This window comes from Tachypleus tridentatus, chromosome 9, assembly GCF_004210375.1.
Source record: "Tachypleus tridentatus isolate NWPU-2018 chromosome 9, ASM421037v1, whole genome shotgun sequence".
NCBI classification, from domain to species: Eukaryota; Metazoa; Arthropoda; class Merostomata; order Xiphosura; family Limulidae; genus Tachypleus; species Tachypleus tridentatus.
In genome coordinates this window covers 78,286,100-78,306,460 of record NC_134833.1, presented here as the reverse complement: position 1 = coordinate 78,306,460, position 20,361 = coordinate 78,286,100, and the positions used below count along the sequence as shown (strand labels likewise).

The window sequence follows — 20,361 nt, the reverse complement described above, 5'->3', positions numbered from 1 at the left end:
AACAAGTGTAATTTATTTAAATAGCCGAGACACATTATGGACCGGTAGAATCGGCATTTGGGAAACCCTTGTTTAGCTGACTTGAGTGATTTTTCATTCACACCACCAAGTCCCTTCTCTTCAATAACAACGTTTAACGTATTCCCATTTAAATTCTAACAGTAATTTGAATTGTGGAAACCTACATCCATCACCTTACAATTTGGGTAGTTAAACATCATCTGTCACGTATTTGTCCAATGCATCAAATGATCTAAAACTCTTTGCAAGTCTGCAGCATCTTTTATACACTTAACCATGAAAATATCTTAATATCATCTGCAAAATTTAAAATTCTGTTGGTTATTCCATAGTCAATGTCATTAATATAAATCCCAAACAGCAGAGGACCCAACACAGAGCTTTAAGACCTCGTTTGTAACTGAAATCCATTCAGATTTAACTCAATTTATTATTACACTACTTTATAATCTTCAGCCAATTTTATATTCAATTTAATAACGTATCCCCCACATCCACAGATTTAATTTTTGTAACAAATCTTTTATGATACACCTTATCAAACGCTTTCTCAAAATCAAGGTAAACCAAATCTTGCAGTAACATCCTCAAAATATATTAGAAGATTTGTTTTATAAGCTGTATACCCCTTAGTTGGCTGTTTTAATATTTACAAGTTTTCGAGTGTAAAGAGTTGTGCTATGGTATATTCAGGTAAAACCTAGGTAACAATCAAGTGATGAGATATATCCACATAAGAATAAAAGATTTACTCAAAATACCGATTACGAAGTAATGCTAAGTTTCTCAATAACTGAGTCATGATGTTGACTGAAATAGAGAGACCGGAAACAAAGTGAATTACAAAATACATCATCTTTATTACCAGACTTAACACAGTGTGTAATCTAGCTTTATGGTATGACAGTGATGCTTTTCTAGATTCTCCCTTTAAGCTGTTTCTCTTTCTAGATATAGTTCTAGAGTGACTAAATCAGATGTTCCGCTTCAATACAACCTTAGTGAGATCCGTAATCTATAAATACCACCTGAATGACTACTGAAGGATACTGCTGTTTACATCCTAGCACAATGTGCAATATTTCCACAGTATGCTCCTCTTGGTCAGAATAGATATCCACTGAAGAATAACAAAGAGGCAAAGGGAGCTAAAACAAAATTAACTTAACTTTCTTAACCACATATGAAAAACTTACATATAGACGTAAAGAAATGCATAGCATATTAAAATACAATAACACTTCTGCGACTGCAATTTAAATAAATCATACTGTCAAACTTAAGTACACTTAAGTTTTATAAATAAAACAGTTTTACGAAATGACCTTTATTCAGCGTTTGAAGCTTTAGAAATCTAATGGGTACAATCTGATTTTAACTGCGAAAAACATTTAAATATGTCATAAGAAGAATAGATGGGCACATTAGGTGTTGTAGTTATGTACACTATACACTGATATCTTACTATCTTACGTTTGAATATTTAATTATAGCCCAAAATTTCTTCATTAATCTTCAATAGGAATTAACTGAAGTTTCCGGATTTTAATTGCCAACTTCCTGGGCATCAAATTACTCTTATGCATTTTTCAATTCTACCTGATATTTCCAAATTATACTTCGTACTTAAAATGACAATACGTAAAACTATAGAAAGTAATAGATGTTAATGTTATAAAAATGTTCAGTTTTTAATAATTTGTTTTTCAGGACAAAGCTATCCAAAGCCACCACAAGTATCATATCCTAATTTTCTTGTATTACAAGTCCTCAGACGTATTGCTGAGAAACCATGAGGAGATTTTAATAGGGAAAAGGTTGCCAGTGATAGTAGTTTACCTTCTAGAAACAATTAACACTATTGAATTTTTACAAATTAATCCATCCAGTAATACTACTTAGTAGTATACATATTCAGTTACACAAGGTAAGGCCGCCAGTAAATTTATCTTGAATGACTTATCACGTGTTACAAGTGATACATACTACCTAGCAAAATACGTACCCTAACCATGCAGTTGCATTTATAAGCTCTGTTAACTCTCATTAGTCTGACTGGGTGAAAAGAAATGCCATTTAGTGGAGCTTTACAAGATTTTAGGAAAAGTCAATCAATCTAGTGTAATGGTTTTTTTCACTATAACCATTTAACACTTTACAATTGAGTCCCATTGACATAGTTAGGCTGAAGAAAGCTAATATAGTTCAAAATCCAGATCTCAACTCATTTTACCTAATGCAAGTTGTTTGACAATCTATAAAATCCTGAATCTTTAAAAAAATGTAATTGCTTCAAGCTTAAAAAAAACTGAACTTGACTATATTTTTAATGAAAGAAAAGATACGTTTGTTATACTCAAAATTCATTTTGAATTTATTACATGGAAGATTAATGCAGTTATTTAACTATAAAAACATGCGTTATTTACAGTCTTTATCTGATTATAATCAACTACAAGATGATCAGTCTTAATTGGAGGAAGAGATCAATCAATATCAAAGATGTTACCTATCATTTAGTGATCAGTTGCAGTTAAACTCAAGTTAGAAATTCTTAGTCTTGGAGGTTGAACTTCACATATTTAAACACTAATATAAAAATATAGTTTGCAATTGCAGACCAATGCATTGTTAGTTTTGTATTTCTTAGGATTTAGATACACAGTCATTTTAGTACACATTTTTGCAGATTTCTATCTTTGAATTTTACACTGACACACACAAGCAATTAAATTACATAATTAACAATCAAGATGAAACACTGACAAAACACTATAATGTTCAATAAAATCTGTAAAACTAAATACTAATATGAAAAATTGGTTATTTTTTGACAATTACATGTTTGACATTAAAATCATTAACATGATCAAAAACTTATAATCCAATTTTCCATTTTTCAGAAGTTCAACCATCAGTTATTTTCTAGAAAATTTCAGGACAGTTTTCCACACATAATATTGCTACAAATTATGTTCGATTGTAAGTTTCTGATTTAACTTCGATTTTTAAATCTTATACAAGAAACTACATATCTACTTTTCACATATAACAATCTCATGGGAATAACAAAGGTTACCAAATAATATCACTAGTTACGTAGGAATTGACTGCATTTCTACCTGTACAGAACTAGCTTGACACTTGTTCATATCTATACCTATCTAACTATACACATATAAGAAGACTGATCTTTGTAGTCTATCTCCTAAAGATGGACAATTATACAAGGAAAGATTTAAACAACACTTTTATTTAATTGTGCATATATGGTGGAATGGTATTGTAAACCTTGTTTTATTTCCTGTTTTAAGAAAATGGCAAGCAGGTTTTAAATGCTCATTTCTATATTTTAGACTTTGAGAAGAACTCTTTCAACTATGTCTTCCAACAGACAACTATTATCATTCATTAAAAGGCATTTCTTTTTTTTTTTTCTTTTAAAAACAACTGAGTAAAATAGATTTATTAGTCAGTGTCAAACGTTTATTGATGTTGGCAGAATAGCATTTAATATTACCTATATACAATTTGTATTGTATGTTGCTTTTAATAAAACTTGTATAACAGTTAACTAAATGTATACAATTCGGTAAAACAAGACACTCAGAATGCACATTTGATTTCAATGCAAAAAAATAAGAATAGCAAACTGACTTTTTACCAGATTTATTACTACTGCTTATTTTTAGATAAGATGCAATTCTCACATTCCTTTTATCAAGCATGAATGGACAAGTTCTTTATTAACTGTTCACATAGAGTTATTTTAAGTTTTTTCTTAGACTGGTAATAAGAATTCTAAAATCAGAAAAATGCTGAATTCTCCCTGCTTAAAAGTGAATATACTGGATGACATTTTCTAAGAATGAGGAAACTACAAATATACATAAAACACAAAAATAAACAAAAATGTTTAAATGTAATTCAGGAAGTAAAACAAAATATTGTTTGGAGAGAACCATGTTATACATGGATCAAAATGAAATGTCTAGGCTACATAATTAATACTGCTAGAAATTAGTCCACCAGTAATTCAAAATGAACGCTTCCCATTCGTTCCTTTTTATCATATTTGATGTTGGCAGCCCAGGCTTTACACTCAATGTTGATCAGTACACTGGTGGTGGGATTCTGGAAGTGGACAAAGACAAAAGGGGTCAGATAAGTGGGCTGGTTGGTGAAAGGAAAATAGTAGTTTGGAATGCCTTGGGAGGGGTAGTAACTGATAGGCCCAATATTTGATTTATCAGCTGGATTCTGGAAGGGAAAAAAAAGAATGAAAAACAAAATTTTTATCAACAGCAAAAAGTCTAAAATTAACATCTATATAAACTAATATATAAATATATTGCATGGTAATATATTAATTACAATATTCAGTAGATTTTCAAGCCAACTTTATAAACAATGGGAGAGACATACAAAATAGAGTAATTAAAACGATCAGTTTACATTTTGCAAACACAATCAAAGTATCTCACCACACTAAAAGTTACACTTAACAAATTTTGTAAGTTTAAAACAAAACAAATATTGAAAATAGTTTTCAAACTTCTCTTCATATAAACATATTTTCATGACTATACTGGAATATCTATATGACACTTAAAATCTTGTTAATAAACATATATAGGGACAGATAAACACTCTTCCAACATTAATGCTCATTATGATATCAGCATACAAATTCCTTTTCGCAATTAATGCTTGTGTGAAAGGTTATCCTACCAAACAAATATTTTTGTCAAACTAATTTTTAAAGAATATCTGTCACACCTTTACACTTCAAATAGGTCTAACTGATACATTTATATCTATGAAAAAATGGTAAATATTTTGGTTTAGAAACAAACTGGGTATTTCAAACTAAATAATTCAATAATCATAATCAATGTTTAAGAGGTAAGCAAGAAAATACGTTTAACATTACAATACAACAATTAATAAATTCACAAACATGCACAAAACATGAAAGATTTAAAACAGCTATGCCAACTAGTAGGTTTTCTATTTACTTGTAGCATTATAATATTTGTTCCAAGTTCATTCTTTGTTATAAATGTGTGCAGGTTTGAAATAACAATCGATAAAGCAGTTGAGTTAACCTTGTTCCAAGTTATTTACCTTTGCTTTTTTCTTGAAGTAGCAATTACCCATTATCGTTAATGGAGAAAACTGCTTAAAATAACATTATGCAAGAATGTCGACAGCAGTGTCCTTTTAACAGTTTTTAGGTGATATCTATAGGTTATGGTCCCACCTCTGTTGTAGTAAAATTGACCAGTCATTTAATAAGTGCATATTGCAGTGGGTAAATGTAAGGTTAAACTAAATAACTTTACATTTAAACAGTCAAAACTAAATCTCATCCAAAAAAGTCTAGTATGTGGTTTCACTTTTAATTATGACCAATGGTTTAACAGGTTCAAGAAAGCCATGAGCTTACAATTATGGTAAATATTATCCCAATTGCATTACTGGTTTATACAACTGGAGACAACAGCTCAAGTTCATAAACTTAGCTGAAATAGTATTGTACTTCTTGCTTCCTGAGCTATTGGTTAATATTATAAGTGATAGTAGACATATCAATGTGTAGTCATTGAAGTTAGGATTGTTTGTTGGACAGAAGATTAGCTGGATTGAAAGGGTTTTCAAACTTTTACTTCTTAAAGTATCGATAAGGATTTCATTGTAAGAGGTATCCACAGAATATTGGATTAAATCTAGTCAATTAACACTGTTTAGGATGGCTTGTGCCAGTAGATATACTTAATTCATTGACAGTTTCTTATCTAAAGATAAATAGTTGTTTGAAAATGCAAGTGAAAGAACTTTTAATTTACCAACAGTTTTTCCAAGAGAAAGATAAACTCAAAAAGAATATCATAATCTCTAATATCTCTCTTGCTGATAAATTTAAAAAGAAAACATAAAACGTCTTCACATGCAATGTTTGAGTTTATATGTTATGTATTTTAATAACAGCATGAAAAAGTAATACTCATTTACAAGAATTTTGAGCTCAATAAGTTATTTCTTATTTTATGATGCACTTTAGTAAATGTTGACCCCTAACAGTAGCTATTGAAAGTAATCTGAGATAGATAAAACTCAATTTGAGTGGGAGCCATAGGCATTATGTTGAAAAATATTAGCTTATGTAACAACAGGTAGTAGAAATAAATATATGTGCTAATAAACATGTTGAACTAAGTGCACATGTCAGATGTGTATGAATGTTACAACTCATTCATGAGTGTTATGTAGTACGAAAAAATCAATTACACAATAAATATATTTATTAAGCCATAATGATGGAAACAATTGTTTGTTTGGGTGTTAAATTTTCATAACATGATGTTAACTGTCATTACAAACAACAAAGTATTATTTGAAGATACAGTGCAGCTGTTACTTTCATTAATACTGTAGAAAGATTGTTTTAATTTTAACATTGAAATATTTGACAAACAGTGAATTTTCATGGAAGGATAAGAGTAACAAAAGAGACCCACACTATACTTGACAGAAAACAGTTATTTGTGGTTTTATAGTAAAAGTAGTGCAAAATATTTTGATTAGATGGAATTGAAATGTTTGAATAGATAAAATTACCAGTTATATAAGAAATTTAGAATTCATCAGTGACATTTTTGATACTTATCATGTGCTTCCAAGTAACATTTCATGTAAACAGTTAAAGAACTAAAACTAAACATGTATTATCCAAATTACCCATTTTGGAATATGCATGACAAAGTTGCACACTTAAAATGACATTTATCATAAAGTATACTGTTTCGAGACCTCCATGTTTTTGAACGAGATTTCCAAAACTAAAGCACTGAAAGTTCTGAGCTTTCTATTTTTTTTTTGATAAAGTAGTGGAAGGGCTGACAGTCCTGCCATTTTTAAGTACAAAATTTGTAATTTCAACATTATTTAAGGACATCTCAAAACTGAATAGAACGTTAATAGACATCTTACTTCTCCTTCACAGCTAATGTACACATAACTAGAATTATAATCATTCTTCAAGTTTTCAGGCATATTCTGTGGAAGAGAATCGCTGTCATAAGGCTTTGGTTCCCAATCAAATATCTGCAATAAAAATCCATAAAATATACTTTATTAACAAATAAAGATCCCTAAACTTTTAAATAATATGTAATAGTGATATTTTAATGCAAGTTTAGTATTCAGAGCTATTATTGGACAAATGTCCATATCTATAGTGATTCTGAAAACATTTCTCTGCCTAAACATTAATATTTTAAGATACCAGAATACTCTGAGAGAGTTATATATATATATATATAGTTAGATATATATATTTTAAAAGTGCATGAAAAAAAAGGAATTTTATTAAGCATTTATTTCTAGATGAAATAAAATGTTATAAAAACACTATTAAAATCACATTTAAATTTAATTTTAGGAATGGCAATGTATATTGACGATTTTATATTAATTTACAAATGTTTCCAAGCCTATCAGGTAGTCACTACAGACTTAAATACTGATCCAGCTATAATTATAAGTACATGCCTATTTGAATATCATGACCTACTGTTGTGAATTCAACCTTTTGGGAAAGAAAGTTGCAAAGTATTAGAAGAATATTGATTACTTGCTACATAATAATAGCAATAGAAGTCCTAATCCTAACATTCAATGAAAAGTGAACTGTAAATATTAATTTGGATATAAGCATCCTAGAAAAGCTAACTTAAAACAATTCTAGAATACAGAAATTTCACATGGGTTGATAAGTCACTTGATAAAAAGACCTTTTCATACAAAAGACTAACTTTCTTTAATCACTGAAATCTGAAATTCCCCGATTTGATCAATATTTATTGATTCAAAAATTATGAAATGTAAAGATCTGAATATTTCTAGTGTAGTCAACATTATTCAAAAGTAAATTAATTTGTTATTGCAACTTGGACTGGATGTGACATTATTTTAAATCAATTAATCCATAAGAATCTGCCACATAGTTGAATACATTATAAAAATTTGTCATGAATAGGATTATTTTAGTGAAAATAAAATACAACTCTGAATAAAATTTAAAATTTACATCCTGAAAATGAAGAAAGGTAAAATATTTATTAAATGATGAAACTATGGAAATCAAAAGGCAGAAAAATGCAGAGAATTAACAGAGTGAGATAAGAGAAGGATATTAGAAAAAGACCAAGATGAAAGATAGACCAAGAATAGAGACTGGAAACAGAAGAATGAGACAAAGTTAAAAAAACAAATGAAAAAATGTGAAAGTGAAAATAAAGAGACAATATTTACAGAAACGTCAAATTAAAACTAATTTAGAAGATCCAGAAAATGTCAATGAAAATTATGACTGCAAATTTGATGAAAGACAGTGTATAGAGATGTTGTAATGACAAATTAAAAAGTAGAAAAAGAATAACAATATTTAGGAAATGAACTAGTTAATGTAAAGAATAAACCAGCCAATTTCTTTCTGCATCTGCTAAATAATCGTTCAATAAAAATTTAAGGAATAGGAAAAAGTATTTAGTTTACACACCTATTATCAATTGCTGTTGTGTTATTCATGACAGCAGAAACTTCTGGATTACCTCAGCTATACCACTAAAAATTTAGTTCTAGAATTTAGTTAGCCAGTTCAACAAATTTGTTCAATCAAAACAAAAACCAACAGACTATGATGAAAAAATACCATGGGAAGCATATAAAACTCAGTTCAAAACAAGTTCCAGAGTGATCAGATAGAATAGTAAACAAGTATTCATCTTGCTTCCCACTTAAAAAGACCAGCTTTAACAACATTAAGCAAATTTCCTATGTATTTATTACATTCTTCATCCTCTTTGATTTTATTATGTTCGTTGACTTCAGGTACCAAATTCAACATTTTCACACAACTTCAAGTATACTACTGATAAATTAGGAACACATGAAAAATGTGACAAAGAAATAAGTGCATGTGAGCACTACTGGGCACTTTGTAGCATGCCCTAAAGATTGTATTCATACAACCAATAATTTTTAGGAGAATTGCACCATGGACGGTTGCCCAGTTTGCCCAGTCCTGAGTTATGGGATCATCAGATCATATAGTAATAAGACCTTAACTCCTCTGGATAGTAATCTAGAATAAGTTAAAGCATTAATTAGACAGATAATCACAAAAAATGTGAGTGGTAAACAATAGGAACAATAGATATTTCAAATGTAATTTGAAAGGACTTATTGCCTGTAAACTCCAAAAGGATATCAAAAGAAAAGGAAACTGTTGTAAATGTTGGAAGCATGACCATTACGGTCAAGACTGTTATGGTCAAGTGTAAACAGCTGTTAATATCCTATGAAGAAAATACCCTAAGGGAAAGTGAGTCGAGCCAAAAAAAGAAAGTAGGGCAACGATGATATCTTATCAAAAATAAAATGTTTTAATGAAGAATGTCAAGGAAGCACAAGATAATAAAGATGTCAAAACTAAAATACAACAATGCATGTATGTTCCAAGATAGAACATCCAAAAGTGATGAGAAAAAAGCTCAAAACCAATCCTTTAGTGATCAAGAATAGCACAGAAAAATCATTATGGCAAACAATCACTCCATACAGCCCCAAAAAGATGTTTGGCACAAAAAAATTCACTATGCCTAAATAAGGGCTTGCTACGTTAGAAATGGTATGTTGTTAGTGGACAAACAGATACAATGAGTACTTCCACAGTTACTACGTTGAGAAACATTATGTTATCTCCATAACCTTCCAAAAGGTATTAAAAAGACATTGGAGAGAGAGTAAGAGGATGTTTTTCTAGGGTTGGATGCCAGGGATTTATCGAAAGTTGGTGTAAGTCATGTAAACTATGTTGTAAATGAAAGGTTCATGGTCAGCTACAGCATTATTGTACTGGAGCACCACTTGAGAGAATTACTGTCAATATGCATGGTTTTCTGTCACAAAATAACAGTGAAAATAAATACATCACGGTTGTATTGGATTATTTCACTAGCTGGACAGAAGAATATGCTCCTAAACGAAATTCAGAAACGCTACAAGTTTTGTGTGTTTATTGAGCTTCATTCAGATTAACAGAACTTTGAATAAGACATTAGAAGAAATGCGTCAGATCTATGGAATGAAAAAGACCTGGACAACAACTCTGCATCTATCTTTCTACAGTATGCTGAGGAAATATTAAAGACATTTGAATCAATTAGCTACACATGGATCAATATCAGAAAATGTGGGATTAAATCTTCCACTGCTACTTATGAGTAAGCACGTAATAGTAAAGTTACAGATAATAAACCGTCACTACTAATGTTTGGCAGAGAAATAATTTAAAGAGTCATTAAATCCTCTTTACTTAAGTTTGTTTCCAGTCACTCAGCACAGTGCTGCAAACAATATGCAGAGAGATTGAGGAACATTAATGACGTCATGCAAGACGTTACTCAAGAAAGGCTTAAATCAGCTGGGGATAAAATAAAACGTTGCTATGATATTAATACTGATAAGACTAGGTTCCATCGAGGTGAGATGGTATGGCTGTACAATTTCTGCTACGAGAAAGAACAAACTTCAAACTTAAGCAAAAGACCATATGTTGTATTGAACACGATGCAATTTGCAGAATTCAGAGGTACAGACAGTCAAACTCAAAAGTGAACTATCGTGATCATCTTTGAAACAACTTTATTGTGAAAAGTGAGCTAGAAAAGTTTAGAACAGAAATTGTCAGCCAAAAGCCAACCTGCTAAAGATCCCAGAATTTCTGTCGAGATAACTTCCAGGATGATCACCTAGGAAAGTGTTACCAGTGAACTCACTTGACCACCTACCTAAAGAGAATTCTCCCAATAAAGGTTATGACATGACAATAAAGGTTTTATTTGGTTAGTTGTTTTAGGTCCAGATTTTAGTTCCGAGTCTGTAAACTTATTGCTAATCCACTGAGAGACAAAGATAAATTATCCTATTTGAAAATCATAATTCTCAAAGAAGTCCACCAAAATAATAAACGAAAAAAAGATTGTGAATGAAAAGTTTAGGGTATTACTTTATTTGTGCATTCAGATTTTTCAAGAGATTACGCAATCTGGAAAGATAGCAGTGTTGTAAGCTGTATTTTGTTTATACTTTAGAAATTTGCTAAAGGAACATGTCACGTTATTACATTTAATGACGATTTAATTATTTGTAAGTTGTGGTGTATGAAGAGATGAGATATATATATATATATATATATATATATATAAAATGTGGTGAAATATTCAATATTAATGAGAAGCCACTGACAAATTAGTTAATTATTAAAGAAAGCTTTTAAAAACAAATACGAAATACCCGATTAATCTTGATCAGAACACATGGGTGACCCACGTCATAGCCAAAGTTTTGTGAACTGCTACATGATTTATCAATTGAATTCAAATTAAATCTGCATGATTCTTCAGGTTTGCGAGTACTTCCAAAGTCACATTCTTTCAAGTCTTCTTCTATCTGATAAGCTATGAAAAAAAATGTCTAAAGTAAATTACAATTCACTCTTTTTAAATGTAAAATCCAAATGCAGTTAATATGTTCCCAAATCCTGTATGTTTTTAAAAAAAGGTTTGTGATAGAACTTAATATTTAAAAAAATTGATACTTTGTTTCATTAAAAAATAAATCACTTTCATTGTACTATTTTCCACAATTCTTAAGAACTTGAGATTTATTTTCTTGGAATTTTGCTAAAGATTTCAGAAACAGTTTTTGCATTGAAACTGGCCAAACGATGAAATTTGGCCAAGTCAATCATTGAGCGTGAATGGATTATATTCAATTAATTAATTATTCTCATGATATTAATATTCCTATTTACTGCTTGTTTCGTTATTTTGAATAAACTTTCAAACTTGTTTCAGTTTCAGGTTCAACAATTTAGGATTAACTTTTTAATGAAAATATATTATATGCAACACGACACCAAACCTATAACAAGCTGAAAATGCTGTCTCGTAGGTTCTCTCCACAAATTTTCACTAAACTAATAAAAATTGCAAAAGTTTTGCTGGTGACAGTAAACATTATAACGTCACATTATTTGTAAATTAGAAAAACACGTAAACATAACATTTTCATGTTTTAGTTAAAATCATTTCTCACGTTCTAAGAAGTCTTTGAGAGAGTCAACCCAGTATTTTGATTGACTTGCATTTCCATGACGAAACCATATGAGAGTACTGTCGACGTTCTTCTCTGGTGGTCTTGGTCTGTAACTCAAACCTGAAGAACAAAAATCATACCTTAATTAGCTTATTTCTTTATATAATATCTTGCTTCCAGTTCACACCTTTAAGACAGTTAACCCATAAGTGTACAAAATATCTTAATGGTCTGCAATTAGATCACAATTGGAGGACGGAAAAACTAAATAAACAAGTTATATCTTACATTTTATGTAATCTCTCTCACTTTCAGATCTAGTTCAACAACAAAAATGGATGAATTAAGGTTATCATATTACCAGTTGTTTTTTTTTATTTATGTTCAATTCGGTAAATTAAGAGTTATATTAATGATTTTAGGTTTATGATTGAATGATTAAGATAAAAGGATTATTAATATTATCAACTTTAGATCCTTGTTCAATTAATTAAAGTGAAAGAATTAGTAATATCAGTAACTTTATATTCGCATTTGATTGGAAAAGATAAAAGTCAGTTATATAGTATTGTATATCTCAGATCCATGTTTAATTAATTAATGTGTAAGATTCAGTCATTAGCAACACTAGATCCATGTTTCAGACAACCTTCACCTATTCTTAACAAATGTATTTATTTTCAGTTAACTCAAAATAGCTTCATAATATTTTTAAGTTACGTAATATTTTATGCCCTTGTTTGTTTTTATTAATTAAAACAGTATGTAGGCACTGTTCATTTTATAGTTCATTAACAAAGTCTGCCAGTCTGTCAATCGAGATAACCACGAATGCATCATGGTATGTCCAATTATTTTGTTTATTGTGACTGTTTCTCCTTAAAAACAGACAAATACTTGCCAAGCTAACTGCAGGAGCGAGTCTGGTGTATACAGTATGATTAAGCAACATTAGTTGTGGCAAGTCAGAATTAGTAGCGGCAACAGCAGCAGTAGCACTAGGAAAGCTCCATTACCAACACAGCATACAAGGGAATATAGACTAATCAATAGAATTATCTAAGTATATAGTATCTTTATTGGTCTAAATCTAAGTGCTTTTTATTTGACCAATCATAATATGCTAACGTGAATACCTCTATTTGTAGAAAGAAGAGTCCAGCTAACTCTTTACAATCCATATCTTCATTACTGAAAGCCAAGTTCTTTAAGCAGTAAAGTGTGCGATTTTGTTCAACTTAATAGATCGTTCTCTTTATCAAAATGTTTTATTTCTTTCTCATTTGAATACTGGAAAACTATGGTATCCATCTGTAGCCCAACAAATATCCCAAATGTTGTCTCATTAGTGGGTGCGTTTTTCCTTTAATACTAGGTTATAAAATTCATGTCTTTGTAAACTATAAGGCTTTAGTTTCAGACAAGAACAATTTAAAAGTTAAAGAAACGAAGGAAAAGATAAAATACAAAATGTTTAATGACAGATTAAATAGTTATTATAGTATCTAAAAACACACAATACTAAAACAAATTTAAGACTAAAGTACACAAGGAAATATTTTACAACTAAAGGTGCACAACATAGCATTTAATTGCACTTAAAAATAAAAATGAAAGTACCGAAACAATTTACACTTTCATTTTGAAAATATTTTGTCCAGAAAAACTTGTGTATGTATTTTTTAGCACTAACAGTAATTAGAAAGCTATTATTATGGTATACCTGGACTACTCCCAATTCTGCTTGAATCAAGCTTCCACTTTGGGTGATTGGAGTCCACAGTAACATAAAATACCAGCAACATCGCAGTCCAAAATGCTACTAAACATGCATAGTAGATGATGTAGAAAATTATAATCTTAGCTGTAGAAAAAAAGATAGATTTAGATTTTGAGTACAATTATTACAATACATAATTTTATACACCATCCAAACTGAATAACTTAGAAATAAAGCTTATGACAAAATATAGATTCAGACATGAGATGTCGAATCTGCTTTTTGCTTTTGTTGTTTGTGGCTTATCCATAACATATTACTCTATCATAAGTAAACCAGAGATATGTAAATAATTCACTTTAATGATGAGAAAAAATTTATTGAATCAACTCCAACTAACTTTGCAGTTTGTGACTTAACTAGATGAAATACAAACGTAATGACAAATGTGCATATGAAATGAAAAGCAGTTATTTCAGTTTTTTAAAGTTCATATAATGTTGGATTTACTTCTCAAATTCAATTTTAGTACTTCATTCCCTGTATTCAAAACCACTGTCAAACATTTAAAATGGTACACAGCATTTAATTCTAAAACGTAAAGAGAATAAATAAGACGAAACACTTGACAAATAAGATCATTTACAAATATAAAAACATCTCGAACAATAACACTTACCATATCATCACTAAAGATTCCCAGATCAAATAAAACTCAGATCAAATAAAAATTTATAATTTTTAAAGAAAATCCATTCTTGTGGTGCCTACATAATAAAGTCATCAGTAACATTTTGGTCCTGAGTATCATACAAAAACCAGCCTCCAGTAGCAACTTGGGCAGATCTTGTCACAGAAAAAATGTATCCATTGTCAATATTTTAATATTATAACACATCAATGGAAATTATAGTGAGAAAATAAAATATACTGTGTGATCTAAAAAAAAGCTATTGAACCCTTGACCTTCTCCCTCCATTGTAATGCAAAAATAATTGCTAAAAATGGTTTAATTTTAGATTAGACACTATTAACATACTTGGTATGAACAAAGACTTCTAATGTCTAACTTTATGTATGTTGTTTTTCCCCTTTCCACTTTCTTTCATACCCGATCTATACTTTCTCATTTTGAACTCTCTTTGGTTAAATTAGCTCAATGAACGTGTTCTCTTTTAATTAGTAGCTCGACCACTTGCGTCTGTTTTATGTATCAAGCCATTTTCTTAAACAGATTTGTTACCCTTATATCGTTGTTAAGTTACATCAAGATTATCTTTTTTATGGTCTGTTTTATTTCAATACTTTTCATTGTTGTATCTCTCTGGACAATATTTGATATCCATGTTAATTCTTTTGTTGTTTATATAACTTATTTTATATTCGTTTTTATTTCTTTTTCTTTATTTAACTAAATGATTTATCATGCTACTTCCCATAATTCTGATATACTTTAGCTCAACATATATTTGAATCTTGAAGCTATATGTTCATTTTCCTCACACCATACGATGTTTAATTGTCACTTTGACTCATCCCGTATTTAAACACTGAATTTATTTTTGTCCACTTCTTAATGTTTTTGCTATTTCTTAAATTGCTAATCTTAAAAGGAAGAAATTCTAAAAAACATCTAAAAATTAGTTTTAGTTAAAGTGTTTTGAATTTTTTTCTGTAAAATGACATGTCATAGAAGTTTGAGGTGTTTTTGTCATCTTTTTGGAATTGTCAAATACATTTACAACTATAAAAACATTAAGTACAACCATACTACTGTCCGAGCTTGTAGCAACCAATTTTAAATATACACAAACCCTCACTCTCAAATATTTGTGTGTAAGCGCCAAGATCTGTCTCAATTTATTCTCCAGTTTTGAGCATTTTCAAAATCCCATTTCATTACAATTACATAAATCTTCATTGTGACCGTGGTCTCTGCAATCTCTTTCACAAGTTACTGTTTTTTTTTTTTTTGTGAACATTCAACTTTTGTATCATATTAAACCAAAATCAAATGAAATATTTTAAAGTCATAATGTTTATAAAACGCACAAACACAGTAGTGAAAACAATACCTCCACGGTTGAATGAGTAGTAAAATCCATAACGTATTACATTATTCTATGCTGTTTTGTTTAAAGAGAGGTCTTTACAATAAAGCAAAACTTAAACATAAGTATTTATTAAATGTTTTAGAATCTACAAAATTCCATCATCAGTAATCTAGATACGTAACCTCTTCCAATATCTATAACCCAATATTGAAGTAGTGGAAAAACACCAGTACATAATTTGTACCTGGATGAATTCCCTTCGGGAATTGCCCAAAGAGAACTTATGGAGTACAACACCCTATACCTTGAAACAGTATATGGGCACACTCATTACAGACCACACCTCTTAGGTATCAGGGGACACTTCACCCACACTGGAGAATGAAAAACATTTGGAAGTAAAATCTGAAGGATTAGAAGCCTATTTGATAGCATTCTTGTCGAAAAGATCTGACACTGCCTCAGAGACATTGATTGAAGACAGGATCCAAAGTAGGAGGGATGGGAATGTAACAGGAGACAAAGGGTGATTGGAGAAACGAAGTTTAAAACCAACAGATAAATCCTGTAACTCTTAATGATCAACTACAAAAAGGAATACATAGATCCACAAATCAAGCCAAATGGTTCACTTCCTGAGTCCAGAAGATAGTCACTGACATTTAAAAGATCTTGTACAGAACAAGAGATATTCAAGGGAAAATATTGGTATACACCTTCAGCTTGTAACTACAAAGAATCATGTACCCTACCAAAAACCCATTTTCGGAGTTGGAAGGAGCCAGACAATGTTCTCTGAAATATAAAGGAAGTAAATGCACTTGGACAAGAATAGTGTCTCTCTCCCAAAATTCCCAGCAAGAGAATAACCAAGTGAAAAGGGCCAAGGCTGAGGAGGAAGAATAGGCCAATTTAAAAGGAATGAATATTTGCTAAAATCCTTCATGAGAGTGGTGGATAGTGGGTGCAGGATATACAAGATAAAAAGGTAGATAAGGTAAGGCAAAGAAAAAAAAACTAAATTTATGGCACATTAACAATGGAATATGTGAAAACCCCAAACCTAAAAAAGAGACTCCAATATTTGGAGATCTAAGAAAACTGCTTCATCTCAGTTATAAGTCAAAGCATACGTGTAGCCGATTAAGAAGGATGAGACATACTCGTGCCAGAGTGAAGATGGCAAAGTTTCTCAAAACTACCTTCGCATTTATTTGTTTGAAAGGATAAAATTCAACCTATTTAGTGAAATGACATACATAATTTAAGAAAATACGTGAAGTTAAGGGTTGCTTCATTTTGCCAAATGAAATTTAATCCAATAAGACAAATAAAACCAAAAATTTGGACAACAGTGGACCACTGTGCTATTTATTACTAGTTCCTTTGCTTCAAAATATTCTAGTCGTTGACAGTTTACCATTTCATCTGCTAGATGCATGTTACCTTTACTCCAAATTTGTAGGTGAAAAGTTGAATCATATCTTTTAGTTTGTTGCCATACATTTTTAATTATTACCGAATAACTCAACCCAGTACCTATACGATTTACTACTTTTACACTATTAAGTTTTAGGGTTAGTTGTGGCAGATCTACCTTAATTGTAGTTAAATAGTTAGTGGATTTGTTTGGAAATTTCGCACAAAGCTACTCGAGGGCTATCTGTGCTAGCCGTCCCTAATTTAGCAGTGTAAGACTAGAGGGAAGGCAGCTAGTCATCACCACCCACCGCCAACTCTTGGGCTACTCTTTACCAACGAATAGTGGGATAGTTAGTGGAGCATTTGTTTCACAGGATCCAAAACCTCCTTTGATCCCTACACTGAAGCATTTACAAAGCCAACAGATATGGATATCAAGGAATGGAAGATAAAATATAATAGAGCCAAATGAGGAATGAAAAATAAAAAAAAAAGGAGAGAGTGAAAAAAGGCAACATATCTGAGAAAACAATTTATGGAAGAACGCAGAATATTAAGGTATATCTACATCTTTACTGAAACAATTGCAAGCAAATTTAGGTAGTGGGAAGAGACTGCTTAAAATCACAGACTGGAAGTATAAGAAGAGAGAAATACGTTTTAAAGGTTGAAAGTGGCCGAGGCCGCATGCAAGATTCCACCACTTACCACACAACAGCTGTCACGTCCTGACAGACAAAAATGTGCCCAACATCATTATGGTAATTTATCTAGATTGAACAAAGTCCTGATGTTCAACTAAAAAAATAAAAATGGTGATTTCTGTGATATTCATGTTGTGGAAAATAAAGCCACAAAATCTGTAGAGACAAAGCTGTTTGAAAATAAGAACAAAATATTTCCATATCTGTTGGCTTTGTAGATGCTTCAGTTAAAAGTTGATGTTGAGAAATAAAGGGAATACAAAATGAGTATCAATTAGAAAAGTGATGTTTGAATATTCAGTGTAGAAAAGTTACCTGCATTAAGAGGTGGTACCACACTCCTATTAAAGGAGAATTGTCTGCTCACTTACATGAAAGAATACGGCAATATCATGTAGAAACACGAGATTAAGTGACAGCTTGAAGTGGCGAGCTAATTGAAGGCAACACTGAACTGGGAAAGCTAGACAAGAGCAGGCTTTTTATCGTATCAGAATTCTTCACATTTTACAGTGATATTTGTCAAATTAATCGTTTCATTAAAACATACTTTCAACACATATTGGACGACTTCAAGATATGCAATAACAAAACTCATAATTCTATCCAACTGTTACGAAATTTTACATGATGGTATTGAGTAGACCATTTATTCTCAAGATGTGCAGATTTCATATAAATCGTGCTCAATACATCCGCTAAGTTTATTTTGTTTGAAGTTACATTTCTCTTTCATTGCTCTCGAAGTGGCTATTACCTGTTACTAGCAGTGGAGAACACTGCTTAAAATAAAGAAACACTGTGTAGGGATCAAAGGAGGAGGTTTTGGATCCTGCGAAACAAATGCTCCACTAACTATTTAACTCCAACTAAGATAGATCTGCCACAACTAACCCTAAAACTTAATAGTGTAAAAGTAGTAAATCGTATAGGTACTGGGTTGAGCTATTCAGTAATAATTAAAAATGTATGGCAACAAACCAAAAGAAATGATCCAACTTTTCACCTAAAAAAATTGGAGTAAAGGTAACATGCACCTAGCAGATGGAATGGTAAACTGTCAACGACTAGAATATTTTGAAGCAAAGGAACTAGTAATAAATAGCACTGTGGTCCACTGTTGTCCAAAATTTGGTTGTATCTGTCTTATTGGATTAAATTTCATTTGGCAAAATGAAGCAACCCTAAACTTCACAAATTTTCCTAAATTAAGCATGCCATTTCACTAAATTGGTTAAATTTTATCCTTTCAAACAAATAAATGCGAAGGTAATCGTGAAAAATGAATTACTGAATACTTGTGCAGATATGGTTTTCCAAAAATTCGTTTCTGCTATAGGGCCCATAATTTGCATCACACTTCATGGATGAAACTTGTAAAGGTTTGGCGTTTTAAAAGCATTTATACAACTCTATACGTAACATTAGTCATTCTACAGGGTGTTCGGAAAGTCACTGTGCAGTTTTGTAACCATATACATATACGTGTACAGTGACTTTCCGAACACCCTGTAGTTATACGTTTATGTTCAGCCTTTATTCTTCATCAGTTCAGTTGTTCAGACAACACAGAATAACTTCATAGTATAATTTTGACGAATCTCATTTTTCACTGGATACTCTTAATAAAAATCAGTCTTACTTGAAAGTGAAACTCGTAACTCACTGGAAGATTTAGATGAGGTAAATGATCGATAAAGAGTGCTTAATAATCACAATGAATCCAGCGAATTATTGCTTGCCAAGTAAAAAGAAAAGAGTGAATTTATCATTAGCTATGATCTTGTAAACTCTAATGGTAACCATCAACCAATAGCGTCGCGATATGAAGATGTGTGTGCGCGCGCGCGTGTGTGTGTGACAGCTGTCACCCAATGATATTGGCCATTCGGTAAAACAGCTCCATTTCAGAGAGCAGCTTTTGTGTGTTAAGGTTTTGTGCACGACCATTGTCTTTAATTAGAAGTATGCTTGTTTTCTAAGTAGGAAAAATGTTATGACAGTATAAACCGTTAATATGTAATTTAAAAAATCAAATTTTAAAGAAAAAATTAGTTAAGTTCACGACCAAAATAATTCTTGGTTATCAGTGAACTCATTCATTAGCTACAGTGACTTACCAAAGTATTCACCCCCTCCTGCAAAGTTTCTACATTTTCTTGCTGTCTGAACTTGTAATCATGAAACTTTTTTCTAATGGGACTTTAAAATCTACACAATCTTCTCTAAACTGAGAAAGCTAAAACTACGCCGATATCATGCAAGTTAGTTTTTT

At 30.9% G+C, this 20,361-nt stretch overlaps 1 protein-coding gene across 3 annotated transcripts in view; it reads right to left on the bottom strand.

The window, feature by feature from the left end:
• Positions 1–857: 857 nt before the first annotated feature.
• LOC143225555 (sodium/potassium-transporting ATPase subunit beta-like) overlaps positions 858–20,361 on the bottom strand; it is a 58,110-nt gene continuing 38,606 nt past the window's right edge. For all 3 annotated transcript variants that reach the window (XM_076455215.1, XM_076455216.1, XM_076455217.1), the window contains 5 exons: positions 13,910–14,050; positions 12,187–12,306; positions 11,383–11,546; positions 7,015–7,128; positions 858–4,281 (listed from right to left, as the gene is read on the bottom strand). In XM_076455215.1, the coding sequence (XP_076311330.1) occupies positions 4,042–4,281; positions 7,015–7,128; positions 11,383–11,546; positions 12,187–12,306; positions 13,910–14,050 (779 nt within the window). In that variant the 3' untranslated portion in view covers positions 858–4,041. The remainder of the gene's footprint in view (positions 4,282–7,014; positions 7,129–11,382; positions 11,547–12,186; positions 12,307–13,909; positions 14,051–20,361) is intronic.